Genomic DNA, 25,282 nt, shown 5'->3' with positions numbered 1-25,282 from the left:
CTTGGCCTTTAGATTAGCTCCAATTGGCCGTCATTTGGGAAGCATCCATCAATGGCCTCCGTTAAATGTCAGACTTATCATATATTCATAATTTGTGGAATGGGGGCTGTCAAAGCCCGTCTGCCTACTGTGTTTGTGTGTGTGTGTGTGTGTGTCGGTCGGTCAAACTGTCCTCCTGTCAGTCTTTCCGGGCTGTCTGAAGCGAGGCTCACACCTCACGATTTTCATAGGCTCCGACTGTCTGTCTGTTGGTTTTTCTAAGAGGCTGTCAGTTGTTCTTTCGGCCGATGGAAAAGGCCGTCTGCTCTGTCTGTGCGTTTTCATTTTAGCTTTCCCAATGGTAGCGTGCCCCCCCCCCGCCCCCTGGTCGTTTATGGGCTAAGCGAGGGCCACGCCAAGTTGTCCTCTGCCTCAAACGTTGTTTGACACGGTTAAAGAACAATATTAATAGCAGCCGTAGCGTTTGTTCAAAGCGTTTGATTCAAGCGTCCGCCTCGCCGTCGTCGGAGGTCTGATTGCTCTTTTCATCGCCCGTTTAAACCGCTCTCACGGCTGCGTTGAGGCATTTCGTGGCTTGTCAGCAGGCTTCTATAAATACACTTTGAACACACTCAACACGCCCCAATTGAGGCACAACTGTCTCCGGAGATGCCGCGTTAGATTATTATCCGTGTAAAAGGTGTGCGGTAACGTGTCTGCGATCCTACAAGCGCAATTGTCGACGTTCGGAGGAAGGGAAAAAAAAAATCAAAGTTCACTTCAACCAAAAACAAATGTAGAGTAGGCACAAAAACAACAAAAAAGTAAAAAGTGTGATTAAAACGAAAAAAAATCCAACTCAGGACAAATGCGAAAAACATACCAAATCTTACAAATCCCAGACTGTCAGTAGGTGCCCAAAAATGGTCCCGGACAAGCTGAAAGGAAGGAAGAAAAAGTGAAGCAGGCTTGAAGGTTAAAGCTAATTGTTTGTGGTTGTTGGTAAACAAAGTGCAAGTGCATCATCTATCAAACATCTCCCGGCTATTTATTTCTCAGAACAAAACAAATCCGAGCTCTGCCCTACTATTTCCTGCACTGTCCTGTCGTTTGTTGACGCCCCAAGGACGTGCAGGAGAATGATGGGAATCCTTTCTTGAATGCATCGCACGCCCACAGGCATTTGGGACGTTTTTTTTTTCGTTTTTTTTAAACCAACCCCTTTCTTTCTCTCGCCGCGGTGAACATGTCACAGCAGCGATTTTTTTTTTTTTCCCCGCCAAGAGTGTTTGCGGCGGAGTCGCTCGCGCTACAAAACAAACAGCAAAGCTCGTGTCGACTAATCTGATGCATTTCTCATCCGCCGTAATCGCGGAGCTGCAAGATCAAAAGGTGCACTAAAGCAAACGTGGCGCATTTGAGCTGCGTTGATGGGAAATAGGCAACGCAAATTCATCCGTAGTGAGAAAAGTAATTAAAAAGTGGGAGAGTCTTCAAAGGGGGAATAACATTTTTAAAAATCAAGCCACAAAGATGCAATTGAGGAGCATCTTTTTGAAATGAGATATTGCACAATTGTGGGAACAAGATTTATCCGCCTTTGTAATACATTCCAGCCTCACCCACAAAAAAAAATATGTAATATGTTTTTAATACAAGGAAAATGGCATACTATAATATTTTGCTTTGTACATGCATACAGTAGTGGCAAAGATTAAAGCAGTTTTAGTCACACTTTTTGCTTCAATCCCGTGGACAATGTGCCGCTCCGTCATTCCGCGCAAAGCCACAATAATATTGGTCCTTCTTTGCAGAGGATCAAGAATACATGCTTGATTATTATTATGTCTACATGTGTTGCTCCACTTTTTGTGTTGAAATACGCTTGGTAAAACAATAACACTGCCGCATGGATGCTATTCGTTAGCCCGTGTCTCTGGACTTTCCCAGAATAGACTGACAGGTCGTCCACATCAAATTGACGTCAGCAAGCAAGTCAACTGGCAGGCTCGCGTGTATCTCCGCTGCTTCCAGGCTAAAAGCCTTCATCATCATTTTTTTTCGACTCTGCTCCTCAGAGACACACACACACACACACACACACGCGCGTACACATTGTTATCATCCAATGCTTGAGAAAACATGCCCCGCCCTCCCCTCCCCTCCGGTATCCAGACAAGTCATTTACCGGGTTATGTTATGTGACATTGAGTCCGAGGCTGCAGCCTCGGCTCGGCCGCGCCATTGTGAGTCAGAATCCAATATTCAATGTGAGTAATTGAGATAGATGTCGTAATTCCGCCACGGCCTTCCCTCAGGTTTCCGAGCCAGCGGCGAGGGGGAGGCTTGAATGAGATGATGGCAACACACACACACACACTTCACCACGTTCCGCCATCATGTACTACCTTGATTGTGTGCCCACATTAGCCTAATTAATCGACACACAAATGAGGTCGGAGACTACGCGACGTGTTGTTGCTTTTTCGGGTAATTGTCCGTGATTAAAAATACACACACATGCTTGTTCACACACTGCATGTAGTGTTCAGTACAAAGAGGATAACATCCGACACTTCACCAAATGAACGGGAAGGATCAGCCTACTAGAGTGATTTTTTTTTTTTTTTTTTCCTTCAAATGAAACTTGTGTGAATACTCGGTGGGTACAAGTAAACGTAATCACAAAATAAACACCCTTGCTAGCATCAAAGCGGAAACGAATTGATGTTAGCTATGCTAGGTAGCTATTAAGCTGCCTCCATATCAAGGTTGGACTGTTTTTCACCAATTGTTTCCAAGCCGTGTTGCAAATGTTTACTTCAAGCACGCATTCTAGTATTCTGGTAACATTATCTTGATTTAGTCCAGCTGCAAAAGCGTGACTGACTGAATGGGGAAGAGTCGCGTCCCTTTGCCTGCGCTGACGACTGTCAATCTCTCAAAACGGTCCAGCGAACTGGCTCCTCTCCTCCGCACTCTCGTCTTTCGCTCACTCGCCGGGTTTTCAATGGGGTTGAGGTCTGGGGACTGGGATGGCCGCGCGAGGAGCTTGATTTTGTGTCTGCGGAACCATTTCTACAATTTTTAATATGAGAGTATGCTTCTGCGATATAAATTGAATTTATTTTGAGGCTTTGAGCGCGCGTCGCCCACTGCGTTGTATTTGTCTGTTCATACTTGTTTGGTTGTGTAAGAGTTGAATTACAAGAAAGAAATGGTTTGCATTCTGGCCTATTCCTGTCAGGTTTGCACACAGCATAATTGGATGACAAATTAACTTTGCTCCAGTTATTTTCTTTAATTACCTTAACTAGTGTGCACACACCCTGCATTCTGGTGTTTGTTCCTCCACCTTTAGAAGTGTGTGCCGGGTTGGTCTTGAAGCGAGGTCCCCACGGTGGCAGCTGAGCGTCTTAACCATGGCTTTTTTCATTTTAGATTTTTTTTTTTCCTGGGTGCAATAAAAAATATTATTTTAAAAACATTTTAAAACTACAATCCACAAATCAAATACCACTGTAGATTGACTAAGGTGCCAATTACTCAAGTGGACTTGTGGCCTGAATTCTTATTGTTTATGGATTCGTCATCCATTTATTAATATCAGATGGGTAATACATTTTGAAAAGCTCTGTTTGTCATAATTAGAAGCGGATATATTGTAATAATCGCTTCCAAACCAACCTCTGCAGTCTTGATTCAACCCTGGCGATTCCTTTCAGTTTCACCTCCACAAAAACTGTTGACGCTTGCAGCATGAGGGGGTGAGGTTAACGCGTTGCTTGCTTTTACGCTTCCTGCCAGCGATAGCGCCATTAGCCAACATCTGAACCGTCACTTTCACCCAACAACCTCATGGACGACTCCCAAATAAATACCCTGAGTGCTGACTGTGGGAACGCCAATGAAACTGTCAGATTACGGATCCGACTTAAGAGTCGGAGACGGAATTGAACACAACGCGGGACGTAGCTTCTTTTTAACAGCAATGACACTTTGACTGCTGACTCAGCACGCGGCGCCAGATGCTTGTTATTTTTCTTGTCCGAGCGAGGTGATACGTCTTCATACAAGTGGCATTTGGCAAGAGAGAAAAGGACAATAACAGGAAGTGGAACTGGCACAGTCATGCAAAATGCATTCAGTCATAGTCAAGTTTGTATCTGCGACTTCCTTAAAAATGACTGATCAGGCTGTTTGTGGTTGGTGGGATAGTTCCTGTTTGAATAAATCAGAGGATCAGACACGACCAGCTTCCTGGTATAAAGGAAAAAGGTGAAAGTCAGAGCATTTTGTCCATGTTTAGTGATGATCATAGGGTGTCATGTGAAAATGCATGAAAGACGAGCTCAGAATAATATTCAAGCGCATTCTTAGTCTGCCGTAGCGTACGATTCACGTCAGTTACGATAGCATAAGATGAAATGTGATGCGGGCTCCAGTTCACTCAGATTCAGCCGCGGCACGATGAGACTATGTCCAGTTGTAAGCCGCCATAGGATACAAGAAGATACTTTCTGATTTGGTTCACTCCAATTCCAATGTGATAGCACATGCTCCAATCGCGACCACGTATGATACGATACAATGCAAAAACGATTAACAGTCTCAATTTTAAAAAAAAGAAAAAAGAAAAAAAAAATCTGATTTGGTTTATTTTTTATTCAGGACAATTTACAACGCAGAATATTTCTTGGAAAACAACTGAAACATTAAACATACAAGACATGAATTTGTTGCACTTTTCCCAGAACAGCGTATAGTGTTACACAAACCAAGGACAAGTCTGTGAGTAAATCTATTCTACAGCAGAATACAAACTCCACGATAGAAGGCAAAGGTGGCGGCTCAGTGAAGAGCAAAAGAAGAAGTCATATCAGGTCATGCACAGTAAATGCGAGTGTTTTCAAGATGATCTTTTTTTGGGGGGGGGGGGGTGGAAGTGAGGAAGTAGGAAAGACCATTGCAGATCCAGTCACATTTCCGAGTGACCTGCGGTTCCGGGCTTATGTTAGCGTGGCGAGCCATGTAGCTCAGCGTGTTGTGCGGGAAGGCAAGGAAAAGACAAAATTAGAACACGGGCCTGACCATTGTTGAATTCGCGCTTTGTTTTCATGCGGAGAACAACAATTGAGCTTTGTTTGTGGAAAAGAAATTACATAAGCGCAGCAGGAATAACTTAATTGTACAGTGAACCTCTTGTTTATTTCGGGGGACATGTTCCAGACCCGCCAGCGGTTTAGAGAGAGCGTATATTAAAAAACAAACAAAAAAAAGAACATTATTCAAGCTTCTTAAAAGGCACTTTTTCAAATATTTGTTGGTGTCTGTGCTTACTCTGTCACTGTCAAGAAATGAGAGACCTTCATAAACGAGGAAACAAAAAGACTCTCGCTAGCCGGGCGGTAGCTGCACGTCTACAGCTAAGTTAGCATTGTTAGCTAATTTAATAAGACTACCACTGCTAGTTAGAATTGTGCACATCAGTGTACTTCAAGTTTTTTGGGGTGAAAACATTCATGATGATTGACAAATGTAAATAAAGTAGAAATATTGAATAGCAAATATAAAAGCAAGAACATGTTGATTTAATTGTTTATGGAAATTGTACTGGCCCAGCATCAGTGAACTTTGGTTAGCCAGACACAGTCACGAAATGGCACCAGGCCACCGGGCCACCATTGATGTCGAACGCCGCTGTTATCCAAGATGCCGTTTTTGTTCGGATGCATTGATGCCTCCTTTTCTTTCACATTTCTGGTGTCAACTGCACTGAGCTTAGCACAAACATTAATTGACACTGTAGAAATGTCCTCCCGAGGTTCTTTTACCCTTCAAGTCAAATATGACAACAACAAAAAATTCGATTAACAATTGTTTTTTTTTTTTGTCTGTGTGTTTCTTCCTTACACCCAACAAAAGTGTTGTCATCCCGTGGCGCACTGACATAACAAACAGTGAATATACAAAGACTGCAAGGTGGGGAATTGGAGCTGGCATTGTACTCCCAAATAAAAAGGGAATAAATCAGCAGAAACACAAGAAAGAAGGAAAGCTAGGCCCTTCCAAAATCAAACAGCACTACTACAATTTTGTGTAGTATCATTCAAGCCTTTGTCAGGGGGGAGAAAGGGGGGGGAAATAACACGCACACAAAAAGAACAGGGTAATATTAGTATTCAGGTCACTGTCTGAGCCATCTGTATCACTCTCATGGACACTCAGTGCCAAACAGGAGGAGCATTGAGGGGGAAGGAAGCGCTCTGACAAGACAATAGACATGTTGGGGGGGGAGCTCTGTGTCATCACCTCCAGAGACTTCCACAAAGGTGGAAAGAAGGACGAGTCGCCGGCACGGTGTTGTCAGGACCAAAGCTGGTGATGGCATAATCAAGCGGGAAGTAACGTGCGGCCTCCCGCGAACATTTGGAGCCATCCACCACTTGCCGCATTTGTTTGGCTTCTTTCGCGCTTGGACTGTCATTTGTCGGACCCAACTTGAAAAATATTGACAAGTATTTCACAAATTGTCATACATGATGTGACAAGTTTTTTGTTTGACAAAAATGTTTGACAGAGATGAGACAGGCTGTGACAAATTTCAGACTTGTTGGGGCAAAGGCGTGTGGAATTGATTTAATTGGAAACTTTCCCACTCGGTGGAGCTACCACACGCCTACACGTGATTTTTGTCTGCTTTTTCAGCAAATTAAATTGCAAATTTTACTCGGTGAAGCCTGTTCAAAAAGTGGAGAATAGACATAAATACTTGGCCATCTTGACAAATGTTTACAAATTGTTGACAAATTTGAACTATTTTCTTTTTTTTTGGGGGGGGGGGGACAAAACAAAAACAACTCCCAAATAATTTGTCAGCATTTTTGTCTTCCAGGAAGCATCAAAGGCGCAACCATCGTGGACGCTCTGGATACGCTCTACATCATGGAGATGTTTGACGACTTTGAGGCCGCCGCCGAGTGGGTGGAGAAGAACCTCGACTTCAACGTGGTGAGCCACCTGCACCTTTGACGCGTTTGGCTTTGGCGCTGCTGACCGTCGAACCATTTATTTGCCCGTTAGAAATGTTGAACATATCTCACTGTCGTAAATGTCGTCTGACAATTTTTAATTATCATAGAGTAGACTGATCACATTTATCAGTCTTAGTCAGAATTTTGCCAGCGATAAATCATGTCAGCGATCGTGCTCGTGGGAGTTGGCACAAGTCAAATGCATTCGCTATGCTTGTGCAATCTAACGACAGCCATAGTAATAATGCTCAAAGAGTGGTGTGTGCGTGCGTGTGTGAGCATGTTTGTACGAGTGCAGAAATGAGTGCGATTGAAGCGAGCGAGCTTGAGTATATGCGCGTGTGTGTCTTTATTATGCCGATCAAGTAAATAGAGTTAGCCAAAGGTTATGCACATAATTCACTCAATAAACTCTGGAATCATCGATCTGAGCTGAGCGAAGGCACCTTGAAAGGCTTAACCGTCATCTACATGCCTAATGAACATCAAACGGCTCGGACGACGTTCGCCCCCGAGTGTTCCTTCGGACGCAAAGCGGGCCGAGCGAGGACCCTGACCGAGGGAGGAGGCGAAAGTGGCAAATAATTCACCGGCTGCTCTCAGCACAAATGAAGACAAAGAATGTCTTTTGTCCGGGGCTGGCCGGCCTCACCTGAATGCTAAACAGAAGCGCGCCGCAGTCCACGGAGCTTTGTGAGTTGCTAGCCGCCCGTGTGGAATGCACACTAATAGGAAGAAAACGTGAATGACATTTCCCCGGACAGATAATAACATTAGTAATTATTGCTGTTGGACTATAATGGCTTTTGGATTCATATTTATTAATTACGAGCCGAGCGCCAAACCTGGACTCACTTATTACTCAAAATTCACAAATTTTTGGCTTTTGGTGTATCCTGGTGAAAAGAATTTTAGCGCTACCCAACATAATCTGTTCAGCTGCTCGACAACAGCCGGGCGGCACTAAATTGACCGTTTTTTGCTGATACTGTCTAATTTAAAAATCTTTAAGTAGCATAGATTGGGTGGAAAACCTCAATTCTCCCAAATCACTACTTAACGGGAAATCTTCCTTCAGTTACCAAACACGACATCGTTCACGTTACACATTGACACAGCTCCACCCTAAAATCATGTCTGATTTGCTAATAAGCTTAAAAAAAATAGCTCGTTGAGTTCACCACCATTGAGTAAAATAGTCTGACCGGTCGCCATCACATCTCAACAAGCCAAAAAAATCTTGACAAACAGCAAACAACCTCTCTTACTTACATGAGCTGTCCAAACTCTTTCTCAAAAGGTCTTTCAAAGCCAAGAGTGATGCAATGAATAAAACAACGAGCTGGCTCAGTAGTTTAATGAGCAGAAACGAATCTGCGTGTGCTTACCTTTGTGGCTGACCTGTTCCTTCTGCACTGAAGCATCACAGCGTTCCATTTTGAACAAAACAGGCACGCTCAAATGTAACTAAGCTGATTACTTTCACAATTGTCAATACTTTAACATCGGTACCAATCTGTGAAGAGAGATGAAATTGAACATATTTGGATAGTGACACCGTGCCGGTCGATGTTATTGCAATGCATGAGGCAAAAGTTTGAGCCCCAGCGAGAAGAAAACTTTCCCTAAGCTGAAAAAAAAAAGAATCTAATTTACTATTTGTTACAATGTCTTCTGTACTTTTTGGCTGAGCAGTTGTGGAAGAAACCATTTTGAATAGTTTTGTTTTGTTTAGCGAGGGATTAATTAGCTGCACAATCCAACTTTGCAATCAGCAATTCTGGGAGAAAAACATTTAAATTGTTGTTGGCACAGGACAGAGCATACTGTCACTTGTCTAATCTGTGCGAGACAGCAAATAAAGTTGAGTTGAGTTAAGCGCTCTCGGCTGTCAGTCAAAAAAAAAAACGGAGCTGCAGTCCAGTTGAATTTCTTTGCTTTCACTGAGATGTTCAGCATATACACACACAGTGGGTTTAAAAGTATATACAAAGGGTTCAAATGCCAACGTTTTGTGAAATAAAATGAGACCAAGATAAATCCCTTCAAAACGTCCACCAGTAACGTGACCTTTAGTCTGCGCGACTTCATAGAAAAAACAAGTTCACATTTAAAGGGCCCCTGGAAATGCCCTAAAATGACCAAAACGGTAGACTTCTGTCTTTTTGGGTCGTCGACTTTTTTTGTTTGGAGATAAACCAGCCAAATGTCATGTTGCAAAGTCAAACTCGCTTCATTTTTTTGTGATTGATTTGTTGGTGAGTCCTCAAACGTTCTTATGCTCCGCCCACACTCAATTTTGAGATAAGCCTACCCAATTTTATGCTGCGACGTGAACTTGGCTGATTGTTTTTTTTTTTTTTCTACCTCCTGGCTTTGCCGCCCTCCACAGAATGCGGAAATATCCGTCTTCGAGGTGAACATCCGCTTCGTGGGAGGCCTTCTGTCGGCGTACTATCTGTCCGGCAAAGAGGTAAGAACGGGCATACGTGAAGGGCTGCCGGCCAACAAGAAAAAGGAGAGACTTTTGCGCACGGTTGCTGTTCATGAGAAAGTAACGCCGCAAAACGGTTGAACGAATGTGAGCGAATCTGCTCAGTAACAAGGGCCAGAAAATGACATCAGCAGGCTTTTTCCTCTCATCTTTTCCTCGTATTTTCTCCTTAATGATATGCTTCTGTTCCTAATTAATTATAAGTTTGCGCTACAGAATCAATAGCTCTGCGGCCTCCAAGTCCCCCCCTGCCACAGAGCTTCTTAAAACCTCAGGCTACAGTTCTGCTCACCCCAAAAAAAATAAATAAATAAATAAAAAGAGGCTAACTCGCTTGAGATTTGACTGCAGCCTTGATTGTCGATGTTGTTCTGCCTTTAAGCCACGTTTTGCGTCTTTGGCAAGCGAGTGAGGCCTTGCTTCGTCTCCGCCTTCATTAGCTGCAAGAGTGGGAAAAACAATTTTCAAGCTCAGTGAGACTGTCGGCGCGTGCGTCAAATGTGCGAACCAGAAATCTGAAATGTAGCCGTTGTTTTTGCTTCATTTGGACTCCCCCTTTTCTCATGCCGCACAACACTGCCCTCAGATTGCACATCTCTGCCTCAGAGTGCTCTTCATCTTCTTTTTTTTTTTTTTTTCTTTCCCCCGCTTCTTGAAATATACATTACGTAACATTTACCAACCCGTTTGATGCGTCTTGTTTCAGTGTTGGGCCACGTTAACGCTATTTCCCCAGTAGCCATGGCACCGTTTCAGGCCACTGTGGACAAAACAGAAGGATCGTCAGACAAGACGGTGGCCAGTGCAAGTGCAGTGTGTATGTGAAAAACGGGCTCTTTTGCATGTTTTGGTGCGAGAGACATGGTTTAGTGAATTAGTTGATGTCAGAAAAGTATTGTTATCCAAAATCTAATGAGCGACTCCGGAGCAGGGCCTGCCTGGCAGTTGAGTGTCATTCGATGTTTTTCCAACCCAAAGTTGCATATCCCCCAAAAAAACGGTTTTAGACACCTGCAAACGTATAGTATTTATTACTTATCATAAAACATCACTTTGAGGGAGCAGAAGACTCCCTTTGACAAATCCAGTAGAAATTTACGTTAAAGCTGACATAAAAGAATGAAACGTATGTAAATACCAAAATGTTCAACCAAACCATATTTTGTCTAATGAAAGTGCACAAGCTTAATGCTAACACAGATCAGCTAACAGTATTTGTTACTGTTTTAATGTTGGGGTTTTTTCACCCCATTTTCAGCTTAACTATTATCAGCTATATTTGTACAATTTGGAATTTGACCAAAATGTTGTTTGGGGGAAAAAATGCCTCAAAATCTACACAATTTTGGAATTTCACCTGCCTCCTATACATGACATCATGCGAGATATCTCCATACAGCACTTAGAGAGAGTCACGTTTTTTTTTTTGTTTTTTTTTTAATCTTGAACATCAAGAAAACAGAGTGTTTTCATGTTTATAAAAAAAATTCATTAAATATGAGCAGTGTCGGGGGGAAAACCAGCTGAAGATCAGGCCATTCATACAGAGAGAACAACAATGGAGGGAGGCACAGCATCATAATTTGGATTTTTGCCTACCTTTCCAGTCGCTGTTGTTCTGAACAGACATACTTGAAATTACTCTCCTGTAACCTGATTAAGACGAGAATTAAGAGTCTGTTGAAGGCCACTCACTCGGAACACAAGTGAAATAACCCATATAACAGGTTTCCCATTACAGTAGGTTAAAGTCTGACTTAGTACAGCTAATAAACGTTTTAAGACCTTTGGACTGATTATTCCGACTCCTGTTTATTTCCTATGGGGGAAATTTGTATTAGAAAGCAGAACAAATTAGAAGTCAACAAGCGTCTTTTAGCGCTTTTGTTGTGGCTTTCCCGTTTATTCACGCACATGCTGAAAGATGAATAAAAGACAATGGCTTGCCAATGCGGCTTGTAAAAGCGCTTTGAGAGCACTCGTAAAAATAAATCGGATTGTTCGCGCAGAATCGAAAAGGTCCTCAGACATGACGTGGGCGTATACAGCATAAAATCCTGGCTGCTGGAAAGGAAAAGGATATTTAGAAGAAAGAAAGAAAAAAAGCGCTGTAAAAACTTTAAATTTAGACTCCCTACAACAGCACGTGACCCACATCTGCATGTCGACATCGGCAATGAATAGTATTAATAATCATCCTCATGTTTTAAAAGCCAGGCGGCTTGATTGGCACACGAAAAGGAGGACAAAAAGCTCTTGACGGGAATCTGTGCAGGTAGCGGATGATTTGAATGCGTAATGGCCTCGCGGCGGGCGCAAACTGTGACACTCGTTATCCCTCCTCAGCACTCGCTCATAAACGCTTTTTTTCTTCTTTTTTTTTTTTTTTTAATGAGTCAATCAATACGCGGCACTCAAAAGGCATCGCACGCCTCCCTTCTTACGAGTCCGGCTCCTCGGCGAAGGCGGCTGATTGGTGGCCTTCTCCGATGGATGAAGGTCACTCAGCAGAGTGGCTCCAAATGGCAGTTAGCATGCGGCTAACGACTCTGACATATTCACAGAAGAAGAGGAAAAAGGTGGCAGAATAGATTGAACGTGTTTGGAAGGTCACCGTCGTCAAGTTGCAACTTTATGGCAAATAAGAGTTTCAGCGCATTAGCTTCACTGGCGACTACTAGTGTTCCTTGGAGTGTTGCTTAAACAATTTAAACAAAGTTATCTCATTCACAAATTTGTGCAACAATTTGAAGTTTGAATTACTGGGGTGAAATTAACCCCATGGACAAAAGATTTAATACATTTGTAGGTAAAAGGGAGGGTTAAGATCCTTTGACCTTATTGGCTCAAACCTTTGCTCGCCTGAAGGTCTTGATACAGTTAGCACTTCAAAATCTGGGTCACTTGTCTCCGAAGCAAAACATTTTATTTATTGTCCCAAATCACAAGCGGTCAGGTTTTATTCACGACACAGCTTTAATGTTAGCCCGCGGTTGGAGGCTAACAAGGAAGAAGCTAGCTTCTGTCTGCTTCCAGCCCCAATATTAGAACAACCCACAAGCTAACCAATGCTTGTGGGACAGCGCCAACAAGACATTATTTTGCCACCCACTTTTTTTGCACATATTCATCACTCCGTAAGACGAGAAGCGGAAATGCATCTCAAGGCCCAGAGAGGAAAGATGAGGCCTCAAGTGCATGGAGACAGACGGGTACATAACAGCAGCGGCGCGTGGAAAGCACAAATAAGAAGCAATCACCTAAAAACCTTGATGCTAGACAGCCCGCTCTTGGCAAGTGACTCAGATGATGGAGAGCGAGGGAGCGGCGCAGCGAGTGCAGACGTCCTGATTGTCGCCATGATAAAACAGTTTTACAGGAGGGGAGGTAGAAATCAGTCAGGGAAGCGCAGTGACAAAAAAAAAAAAACCTCATAAAATGTGAGTTTATTCCCCTGCAGACCGCTGTGATTCAATGTTACTTGGGGAAACTACACGAAAGGAGATGTCAGCTTTTTTTGGGTGTCTTTGGGGTGTCACTTTGTTTATTGGAGGAAAGCCAAGTCACTTTGTTTATTGGAGGAAAGCCAAGGTTTGTTTGACTGTGTTAAATTCGTACAAACATTGACTCTACATGACTAAAGACTTTTAATGCCATAAATAAAATTACTCACCCATCTCATTCATACCTCAATTTTCAAAAAACACTTTTGACCAAGTATCATATTTATGTCTCAGCCAATCCAGCTTCCAGAAAAATCACTTGGCTTCAACTACAGTTTTTGAAATAAAAGAAATAACCAATAACTTTGAAACAAGATCATTGTGGATCGATATTTATTTACCTTAAAAAAAAAAAAACATTCGATAGTGTAATTGTAAACCTTTCCAACGTATTTGTGATATAATTCAATCCGGGGTCCAATACAGACCCTTGCGGGACACCTCGTTCTTTTGGTAATTCATTGGCGTTAGTATTATTTGTACGTATTGACTCCAATGACATAAATAATTTCTGATCCAATCATTCATAATTACTTTGAGTACATAACGTTTCCATTTTTGTAGGAAACTATAATGGTTAAAATTGATACTTTGTGCAGATTCATCCAATAAATGATTTTTAAAAAATTATATATATAAATATTTGCTCCCCTCAATTTTAGGTTGGACATCTAATGGTTTAGAGCATTCCGTGACTAAGATCGTAACTCAAGTGACTTTGACATGAAGTCAAGTTTCCCACTTTAAATCATCATTTCCAATGTTTTTGATCAGTTCATCTGACTGAACGTGCGCTGCTTCTCCGCTGTGGTGGAAACGGAACGCCGTCCTGCGAAGCGGAGTAGTTACAGATGGATACTTTATTTATCAAGGGAAATTCACTGCCGCTTTTGATAAGACAGAATTCAATAAAAACAATACGTGGCAGCTCACTTGCTGCTCTGCCAGCGAAAGCGCAGCGGAGGCAGCTGCACCCGGCATAGCACAATGATTTGCACTTTTTACTTTCTTGGGAGCCACGCCGAGGGTTCATTCAAAGCAGAAAAAACGGCGACCTGTGAAATTCAGGTTTGTAAATCACTGTAATAACCAACGCATCACTGTAGATGGCAGCATCGCATCACTTTGGATTTGAGATCAGCGCAGTTTTTGAGTAAAATATAAAGATGAGTCCATAATCTCGGACTGCCACGTTGATTATGAGTGAGAGGGACACGCTCAGGCAACCAAGTACGTACTGCACATGTTCGGTGTAAACAGAGAGTGTGTTGTTGAAGGAATTCCGTTCTGAAAGGGGAACCATCTAAAAAGGGGCATTGGTCAAAAGCGGAGCCTTTTTATCACATAAAATCTGTAACATTGATAAATGATTTTTTTTTCAAATGCACATTGCAAACTGAAATAGAGCAGAGAGCCGACACAAAACCAGTCATTGTGGCGTTCGCCCGCCGTGTGGGCCCAACCTACAAGCTGCCCCTTCGGACCACCGCCAGCTGACACACACACGCGCGCGCACACACACTCAAGGAGAGTGCGCTGCGAGGGGCCGATAGACAGCTTCTATCTGCTGTCCTCAGGAAATCCCATTCACTCGCCAGGGAAAATTGGCTTTGCTGCCGGGTGGCAGTGGGCAAAAACAGCCTCCTGGCGCCGGCCGCCATCGCCGAGCCTTCAGCACACACGGATGCAGCCAAGTGAGGATTCCTTACACAAAGCGTGGACAATTAATTTACTGGATATCTTTCTTAATCTCCTCTCAGCTGGTCAAATCTGTCCTTGGCCGCAGGAGTTTGGAGGAAGATTAGGAAGCGCAATGTGATGCCTCAGGCCACTAGGATGTCATGTTTAGCTTTCCCTTATTACAACATAGACAGGAAGTGGGGAAAAAAAGCGACAGAATATGTGCGGCATGATTTGTTTATCGTGACAACTTTTGGTGTGCACAACGTGGCCACCGGGGGGCAGTATAGTACAGTCATGAAGAAACAAGCAAAAAAGATTTTGACAATACCGTGAGCGAGTAAACTAACACTCCCAATGTTGTTATCCGAGTGGCTGCAGGCCACAAAGGGAGTTTGGCTTCATCGTCAAGCAGTCGCATTAAGAGGCACACATGCTGATTCAAACGTAGCATCAAGTTGCTGCTAATCTTGTGGTCCGAGTGGTTGCGGGCCACACGGGGAGTTGGTATCAACCGTCAAGATGTAATGAGATTATCCCAGTGAGCCAAAAGGCCGACGGGGGCGGCTCATAATCCACCAAATGCATCTTCCTTCCCTGATTTGACCACATCTCGTTTTCAGTCTGTCAACACCAAGGAAAAGGAAAGATTAAGGGGGGGTTAGGCCCACCGATTTGTGTGGGGGGGGGGGGGGGGGAGTTATCATGCTGGAGGCTTGGCTTAGACTAGATTTGAGTCAAGGCTTCCTTCGGCCTGTTAAGAGAGGAAGTAACCACAGCTGTTTTCGGACCAGAGAGTCTTCGGCTGATGAAGAGCTCGTAAAGGCCACTTGATGACGAGCGCGGTGCAGCCAAACAACCAATGAAACCGCCTTTCATTATGTCGTATTTGTAATGAGCATCTCTGTATCTTTGGTGTTACTTTGTTTTACTGGCACACGTGCCGACAACCGAGGAACGCTGAAGCAAACGGTTGTGATTGGCAAAATTGGCTCTTTCAACTCTCAATTGTTGATTTTGGATAAAAATATCAATATTACAATCATGCTGAGGATTGGTTGCTAGCTGTCATTACAAGCCGGGAGAAATGAACTCAAATCAATTTAAAGGGGAGCTAACCACCTAAATTTTAAAAGTTAGAATACATTGTATTCTATTCTTTTACAAGCCACTAATGGTTCAGATCAAAGTCGAGTTTGGTCCTCAACTTCAAGACAAGTTGGGTGTTGTGTTGTTTAATCAACATCCTGAATCAAAAATGCCATGTTGACAAATAAGAGCCCAAGTAAACTAAAGAATTTGCCAGCCGAAACAGTCCTGTTGTTGTCTTTGTCTGCTAACATTTGGCATCTTTTATGCCGCGCGCAACCTGCGATCAACATTGTAATTAAAATTAATCGCATCAAGAAAGAAGGTGGCCCTGCGCTGTAAATCAGAGCGACTCTCTTTCAATTTGCCCTGCGCAAATAAACACCATCCAGGTAAGAATCATTTGTATGATTACAAATCTGCTCGCGTCGTCGTAATTCTTTGTTATTGTCACGACAGATTACATCTCTCTGCTTCAGGATAAATAATCACTCGGAAGAGGAGCTCACGCTGTGTTTGGACTTTTAAATCCGAGCCCTTGTTGATATGAAATGCTTCTTTTTAATCGCTGTAATATATTAACCGCGTTCAAGCCGATTACTATTGACTTAATCGCTCAAATGTATCAGATTACCGTTATCGCGTTTTACCCTGTAGCCTTCATGTCAATGGGCGTGTAAGATTTTATGGGTATTGCTAACTTGTTGGATTTAAATCTTTCTCCCAGTTGAAATGTTGGATTTAACTGGGCGAATGGGAGAATTTGGTGAAAAGTCACATTTGAACGTAGTGTAATGGAAAAGATGATATGTTATTTCACTTGTTCTTTGGCCTTCAATTATAGGCTCGTAAACTCTCGGGTGAATTACATTACAGGAGAGCAATATCCACTATGTCCGGACAACGTAAAGCTTTAAAATGGTACGTATAAATAAGATGGTCGCTACTTTTCATCTATCGCTGGGGATCTGGAACTCAGACCCTGCGGTAAACTAGCGGCTGTTCTTTCACATATTTTCTCAATGGCTTAACCACTGTAAAGATTTACTTAATGTAAAATTGGTTTACAAGGGTATTAGCTCTTTTCATTTTCAAAAAAAGAGTGCCAGCCAATTTCCAGCATTCAAACTGATCTTTCAAGGCTCACAGAATATTGTGTTTTATGAATACGGAATCACAGAAACTACTAAATGAAATAGTACACCCTTTTCTTTCATCCCAAAAATTTGTTTCTACATTATTGTATTGTTATTTAGTAATGAGCAGTGGAACATGGGTTGTCAAAAATGCAAGAAACTAGCTTTTTGTGAAAAGATATATATTATGCACAGCAGTGTCTTTGATGCTAGCAATTTTTGAACAGCCCTTTTCTTCTCTAAAATACCAACAATTAAAATGGAAAAATAATGTATTTACAATGAATCACCAGTGTAACAATTTTACCTTTGACAAACTTTACAAATGAGTATGTAGTAGTAGTATTTAGTAGTGTGTGTGCGTGTGACTTGTACTTCTAAATGTAAATAAAACATATTTTCTCTCTTTTGTGACACTCTTTGTCGTAGATTTAACATGACAAACACGACGATCAATCATAAGATGCTTGTAACAGTCGCATTTCCAAGGGTGCGCCACCATGTTTTACGAGCTTGCACGCTGTTGTGACACACGTGAAATCAGTCAAAAGGGATTCAATGCTGCCCTCTACTGGCTTTTTTTTTTAACGTTCTCCTCTTAATAATCAAGATGCCCAAGACTTTTCTCCGCCCATTCCCAGAAATTAGAAACACTTTGAATTGTTTGCTCATTCCACCAGTGGTCGTGGTTCACTGTATTCTACGCACATAGCGAAAACATCTTGACTGTTAAATCTTGATTGCGTACGACAAACTTAAAGGGTCGTAAATGTAAGTTGCGGGTAGCCTTAGTTAAGCAAACTCCCAAAGCCCAGTGGCTACATGAGCGTTTTTTTTTTTCAAACTTGCGAAAAAGCATCAGGCCTTGCGTCGGAGCCCGGGCGGCCCGGAGGCCTTTTTCACTCATTTCCAAGCTGTTCCGGTAAACGCTCCGCTTCAACCCCCTTTTTTTTTTTCTTCCCCTGGCATGGAGTGTGAAATGTCAAGCGTGTGTGCATAGTCGACTGGCTTTTAAGCTCCGACGCTGGCGAGCGTTGTGTAAACGTAGCATTAGGATGCAATCAGCCTGCTTGTGTGCTCAGCAGCGTGAAAGGAGCGACCGTGTCCCCGGGCCCGGCCTGAGGGATGCAAGCTTTCGCCATCAGGCCGCATTGAGTGCGGCTGTGAGCGGTTAGCAAAGCATGCAGAGCAAGGAGTCTCCTCGTCCGCCTGGCTGAATTTCAAGCCCGAGTCGGCCGACGCACCTTTGAAGCCGTGCCGGGTCGGGTGACTTTGGGAAACTGGTTGGCTTAAACATCTGACAAGGCAGGAATTTGGTCAGCTCTGTTTCGATCTACTCTCATCGTTGTTACGTTATAGTAGTTTGTGATTTTTCATTAGTTAGCTGTTATTTCATTTTGACTGTTTATTCGATTTTAGGGCAGTATTGTTAGTTTGTATTAGTTTTTATTTTGGGGAAAATGCTTCGTTTGAGTTGAGTTTTTATTAGTTTTAGTTTTAACTTTTCAATACATGGGGTGTATAAAGTCAAGTTTGGACCATCCTTCACCTGTACGGCAGCACCAGTCGTACTTGTGTGTCCGAAATTTGACCCAATGATGATAGTCGGAAGCAAAATGTTCATCCTGATTTGTTTTGAGAGTCTGCAAGCCTTAAAAAGGCAGCCTAACGACACCCACAGGTAACGAGCCCACCTTACAACGCCTTGATTCATTAGCTCGGGTTTTGTTTTAGCTATACTACCGTGTTTGCCTGACTTGACGGCGTGAAATGGCAGCGGCTGGAATAACCTGACCTTGCTTTGCTTTTTCCTGGGTGTCACAGATGTTCATTGTCGTCTGTGTCGTTAAATCGGAAAGAGCGCGCTCACCTTGGTTTATAACGGAGGTGTCGGATAATGCCCCGTTTTCGACGCGGTCTGGCTTATTTTTCAAAGAATCGTTTCCATAAGTAGGGGTAATAAGAAACGGAGAAGGGCAATTTCCTTCCTTAACTTACATGCTTGTCATTGCTGTACCACTCAAATCCTGTAGGCGTCGGTAGTTTCAAACTGTTGTCAACTGTCAAAACAAATCATAAAACATGAAACGATTAATTGACCACGTATGCCCCGCATTAGCTCAACTTGCACGACTTCACAAGTGGAAAACTTCATGAAAATAAAGCAGCTCCTGCAGGACCACCACGATGTTTGGATCTCATCGGATGGCACTCTTGTGCTGAATGTCACGGCCTCTTGCTGTAATACAAGATCATTTGCATTTTTACAAGCGCGGGTTTTATCTGGAGCAAATGATGGTTTTATGGCCCACTTTTATGATCTCCGCCAACTGGGTTGCTTGTTATTGCCGTTTGTTTGTTTGGTAGCCAGTGGGAGTTTGCCAAAACTATTTTGCCAGAAACTCGTGTCCGCCATCCCAAGCCGAAGCCATTACTTTGCATGCTGTCATCCAATTTGGAAGCTTTGAAGTCATGTTCACAGTCTGAACCGTTATCAAGGTTTATCAGTGAACCGTTTCCACCCTAGCTAAAAGTTAAAAAAGAAAAAAAATCACTTGGTTGTATTGCTCACATTGCACTCCGTTGCAGACACTTTTCTACGTACTGTATTTTTTGTACAAGAAGATGGTATATTTTCTAAATCTTTCATTCCTTGTCATCTTCCGAGACATTTTGTACTTTTTTTTTTTTTTTTTTTGTTTTCCAGCTGCCAAGGCTGCACTCTGCCTTGCGGCTCTTTGCTCAATATTCATGTCCAGCGCCCTCTTTTGGCCCTTTAAGCTCAGCAGGAGGCCAAAAACATGGTTCAGCTTTGTGCTACCGCTTCCCCTTTTGTTGGCTTTTTTTTTTTTTTTTTTTAACTCACTTAGGCGAACAAGTAAGGAAGTTTACGTATGAAGCGCATTTGACAGACAATGCTCACTAAGCGCTTCATAGAACAGGTGCAAAATGCAAAGTGATGAGATGGGAAGGAACATAAAAAGGCAGCCGACATTAGCGTGAAATAGAATAGAATAAGAAGCCTTCTTTCATAGTTCTGCGTTTCCGCTCTTGGCAGAAGCGGCACACGAGGATAATAAACATCAGAGTCTGCGTATTTGCAACAGCGGCCAATGAGCAGATACAAACAATTTCGAAGTATACGCGGAGGGGAAAGCAGCAAGAATAGTCAGCAGCTTTGTAGATAGCTCCAAAAAGCCGTACATAAATATTCTCGATGGAAGCGTATCTTATGTTGAGAACTTCACTTGTTAAAAAGTACATGCAAAACTCAATTTGGATGTGTTTTTGTTTTTTTTTCTCCTGCCGCAGCAGCTGTCAAGCGATCGCAGTCATCACAAAAAGCTGTGATACTTTCCGACAAGGCAAAAGCCTGTTTTGCTCTTGGCAAATTTCTTTTTTTTTTCTTTTTTTTTTTTTTTCTTTTTTATGGAAGACAGCATGAGAGACGTCAAGATGTCATCTTTTAATGTGGATGTCAATCAAAGTCTGCCGCCGCTGTGAAAATGCAAATTTTTTTTGACTCGCTTTTTTTTTGTGTGTAACTTGTCTGCTTTTGAAAATGGCCTCAATGTTGTTGTTTTTTTCCCCGCCAACGTTTGAGCTTCCTTGTTGCCTTGAACAACATGAGGCCATTTTACACCCTGCTTTTATGCGTACGATAGCAAGAACGGAGCAATATTGAACGTTTCGGGTGGGGTTGGGAGCTACGATGTGACTCACCGAAACTCACCACAGCAAGCGTCAAAGCACTAAGGTGTTTGGCTTTTTCTTTACTTTGGTCGCATTTCCAAAACCTTCAATTGACGCCGATATCTGTTGTATATGATCCATATTTGTGTTGAAGATAATGCAGGTTAATCATCGCGTGAAAGCAAAACTTGATTCAACTGTTTACGAGCTTGTTTGCTCTCAGGAGAAGTAAAACAAATCCCAGACGGAGGAAAACAAAACCAAAAAGCCAAACTTGTTTGGACTCATGTGAAAGGTTCCAGCGTATTTGCTGTGATTCCCGATTGTTACGACTTTTAATGTGCGCTGTTCATTGCCGCCTCTCTAATAGTCTGTTAAATCGTCCTTACCGCTCGACACCTCCCCGGAATACTCAAACATGTTGGCGTCCCCCCCTGCCCACCAGACTTGTGTGTGTCGCTCTTCCACTGAGGCGGCACTTTTTTTATGTAAATCCCCGCCACTGAACAGCGCAGTGTTAAAAAAAAAAAAAAAGGAAGAAGAATAAAAGTAGCACCGAGTCAGCAGTCGGTGGCCTTGCGTCAGGGCGCAGAGGGAATGATGTTCAGGGTAGAAATTCATTGCCATTCATTGCATTGGCTTTTAAATGTTGTTTTCGATATCTGCTCGGGAGCACCTTTATGTCCCAGAATGCATTTCTGCCATCTTGCCATGCTCATGAATTATTTATGATGACGAAACAAGACGACAAGCAAAAATGTGGAATGTTGTTGGCGTGGGCCTCAAAAGTTGGAAGTTTGAAGCATCTGTGAGACCTGGATGTACTCCACTCGTTTGCTTTTGTTGCTGGGACATAACATGCTAATTTGGATTTTTCGTCAACGGTGTCGTTAGCGTGAAGCTAGCAGACTTTTGTTAGACAAAACGATATGGTTTGGTTGAACTTTTTTTTTTTTTTTTTTTTAATATACAGCAGTCCCAGCTTTATATGTCATTTGACAGGACACTTTAACTTGAAGCAAGCACACTGCTCAGAGTCTTCTCTCCGCCCCCTCCAAGTGATGTTATGTGCTAGTCTTTCATTTTTGGATGGCGAGAGAGTGAGAACAGGCACTAAGGAATGCTTTAAAAAGTGTATTTTGATAAGTTTAAAGCGTGTGGGTGGGGTAAAAGTTCCTTTATCCATACATATAAGGAACATATCCTAGCGATAAACACGAGTGCACTGCCGTGGTAAACGTAGCCTGAACGGGAAGTAAAAGATCCCCCAAACAAGTGGAGTTTCGCTCGACTCCCCACTCTGCGCAGACGAGCGCAGCTTTGACACGGTTCCGCGCCAGGCCTTTTGTAGCTTTTAATTCCGACGCTCTTTTGGGCTTGACTTGCTCCCGCCAGCCTGAAGGAGACTAATAAAGCCGCTGAGAGAGCGAGAGAGAAACTCTGACGCAGCGTACAAAGCAAAGCAACAGCAGGCTTCACCAGGGCTCAAAGCTGTCTCGTGTGCGCGTGTGGGGGCGGGCGTGTGTGTGTGTGTGTGTGCGTGCGTGCGTGTACTGTAATGTGTGTATGCTGAGGCGAAGTGCGTCTCGCATCCAAGCACACTCCATGCATTCTGCGCTTCATAGACGGTAACACGTGTCAAGTTTGACATGTTCCTTAAATTAGAACCAGTCACAAGTCTGTCTTTATAAATCCCAAGTCGGGCTTACGGACACAACCAAAATGAAGTTGGTGAGCTTGCTAACGTTTCACAAAATATACTCTGTTGAATTTGTATTTTTTTATCTGTATTATTAACGACTTTATCGCCTTTGATTTGATCAGTTGCGGATTTCATATAAGACATGCAAATTTTGAAAAAGGCGTCATTTCAGGCTCAAATTGTCACCATCATGATACCTTCATCTTACACAGAGGCTGAAGGGTTTCTTTTAATCAATACAAAGTATATGACTAAAATAACCAAAACCGTTTCTTTCTCGATATATGTGTATGGAAACCCAATCCCTAATAGAAATGAATGTTCAGCAATGCGGAAATCTGAAATGAGCCGTCAAAATGGTGCGTATTGGCGACAAGTGGCTAAACGGCTGCTTTTGCAACGTACAAATGGCCCCCGTGTCTTCGACAATGTTCAGCGTCATTGACTTGGTGATTGCTTTCTGCTTTCCAGCCACACGCAGAACAACGTGACAAGCATTCCGCTCGTCTCGTCTGTTTCGTGGCGGGAATTCAAGTGGCCAGTCCTTTGGTCTATAGATGAACACAATGAGATTAACATCATCAAGTTCTGTGACTCGGGATCATTTTCCCGCCGCGGCAAAGTGACTGCTTGTGAGTCACCGAAGTAGAGCGCGGTCGAGAAGGCCGTAGTCATAAACGCCGTGTTTCTTTACAGCGTTGACTTTCCACGCTTTCTGATTAGAAGGTCATCTCAAAGTGCGTCCAAACAATAAAGTCAAAAAGGAGAGTGCAGGAAAAGTAAAAGCGACAGCTGTGATTCAGGTCAGAGAATGTGGAGCAGTAGACACGCAGGACATTTTTAAAGCCTGCCAGATAATTGATGAAAAAAAAAAAAGCGCGTCCTACTTTTTTTATTCCTCTGGAAGTCGGACGGCGGCGTGACGCTTTTGCCCTCCGCCGCGTCTTCAGAGAGCACCGTTTGAAGGTCGTGAAAGAGGCGGGAGGTAATGAACGGGAGCGCTTGCCACGCCGGGCCGTCTTGAAGTACGTGCGTGCTCAAGCAGGGGGCAGGCGAGTGCATCGCAAAGGTCAACACGACACGCAGTTCCTGCGCCGCATCGCAAAACGCCGCTTCGAAACGGCATGATCAAGCCACGTGGCGGAATTTTCTGTAAAAATCCAGAGAGGAGACAAACTCAAATAAATGCACTGAAAACGTCACTTCAAGCTGCCAGAAAGTCTTTGTGTTTATTGCAGCTTCTGAGAATCACCGGCATCGAGATTAGAGATTCAGTGTTTTGACAAACGTTGGCGTCAAAAAATCTGACGGCCAATAATCAATTTGAAGCTGTGTTTACATTTTCACTTAACTTTACGAGGGATTCTACTGACACTGGGAACACTGCACTTTTTGTTTTTATTTGAAATCAAAACAAAGCTAAGTGAAATCTTAACATTTCTGTCTTTTTGACATTTTGGAGCACAAACATTGGCAAACATTGATGATAAAAAAAAAATCAACATTATGCTAATATGAGCAGATGCTTAAAGACAAAGTTAAAGCGGAAGTCAACCCAAACATATTTTTTTCAAGAATATGTTCCCAGCAGGCCCACTAGTTGAAACAAGGCATTCAAATTAATTTTGCGTTTTTGGAATGTAAATTAAGCAGCAAAATGCACTTGTTTTTAGCCATCTCTGGGGGCGGCCATTTTGTCTTCTGAAAATGACATCACAACTGCTCACAACGACCAATCACGGCTGACCTGCTTTCTGAATCTGAGTCGTGATTGGTCGTTGTGAGCAGTTGTGATGTCATTTTCAGTCGACACAAGATTTTGACGCCAATATTTTCCGTTTTGCTGAACATGATTATCGCCTCCAAATATCGGTTATGGGCCTCTTCGTAGTTTGCGTGAGAGCACAGGGAAGCGCTCAGGTTGACCAGCTCATTGGTGAGCTTGTAAAAGCCTCGACGTGACCCCGAAACTGGTTTGTTTCCACGCGGGGGCGTCCGGGCCCCCGTGAAATGTATTGATCAATATGAGTTTTTCCTAATGATGGCAGGCTCTCTGGCTCTGCGGCTTGGCTGCTTGTATAATTCATTTGCTTATTAAAGCTGCTTTGGCACGCGACATAATAGCCTTGGACGCGGGGCGCGTTGAAATTATTCTTCTGTGCGTCCCTGCGAGTGTTTTTATTCCACCCTGCAGTGTGCTCCATGCGTTATTAAAGGCATTAATCACCGGGCTCTGACGCCTTGTTACACACTCACACACTCGCTGTGGGGTACTTTGGCATCAGCGGTGCCACCAAGTATCCGAAAAGCCACGAGAAGTTGACGTCAGGAAGTCATTTCAATGAAAAAGCCACATTACACAAGATGCCAGTGACTTGCCGTTGTGGCTGTTTGTTTTAAAAGCCCGGCCAATATGGATTTTTTTGAAGCTGATTCTAATATTTGGCAGGGGGAAAAAAAAAAAAAAAAAACATGCAGAAAAGCATGAAGTGCTGAATGTACCTTTAGATTTAGCAAGTGGAGGTAGCGTCAAAAGTTGGATTTTGCAGGCCAAGCTCCGACGTGCAACCAAAGAGCGAAATGTGCAAGTACTAGTTGATGTTGCTTCTCTGCGGGCGTTTCCACTCCGCTGTTGACAAGCGGCCTCTTGAGCTTTGCCGCCTGGCTCGTCTTCGACTCGCCTTTTTTGCCGGTCCCTCGCCCACCCCGCAGAGCGCCGTTTGCCGTCTCGGGGGGGAAAGACATGCCCGCAAGTCAGCTGCCGCCTCACACTGGTGTTTGGATATGATGACGGATGAATGATGACAGGAGACATGACTTCTTGCAGGACTCGGAGTATAGTCCAACCTCCACAGTTTTCACTCTAGAGAGTTAGTGGAAGTAAAAACATGCCGGGGTCAAGATGTAGCCATGGTAAACGAGGCGAATTTCTCAATGCTTTAGAGTTAAGGCCAAGGTTTTGGTTTTGGGTG

General features: G+C 43.2%; 1 protein-coding gene across 3 annotated transcripts in view; it reads left to right on the top strand.

The window, feature by feature from the left end:
- The window catches only part of man1a1 (mannosidase, alpha, class 1A, member 1), an 85,858-nt gene that overhangs the window by 45,537 nt on the left and 15,039 nt on the right, over positions 1-25,282 (top strand). For all 3 annotated transcript variants that reach the window (XM_086018606.1, XM_086018604.1, XM_086018605.1), the window contains 2 exons: positions 6,875-6,990; positions 9,406-9,486. In XM_086018606.1, the coding sequence (XP_085874732.1) occupies positions 6,875-6,990; positions 9,406-9,486 (197 nt within the window). The remainder of the gene's footprint in view (positions 1-6,874; positions 6,991-9,405; positions 9,487-25,282) is intronic.

Source organism: Filicampus tigris, chromosome 20 (assembly GCF_054856515.1).
Source record: "Filicampus tigris isolate MCC_2025a chromosome 20, RoL_Ftig_1.0, whole genome shotgun sequence".
Taxonomy (NCBI): domain Eukaryota; kingdom Metazoa; phylum Chordata; class Actinopteri; order Syngnathiformes; family Syngnathidae; genus Filicampus; species Filicampus tigris.
Note: the sequence above shows the minus strand (reverse complement) of the source record. Positions and strands in the feature narration are given on the sequence as shown.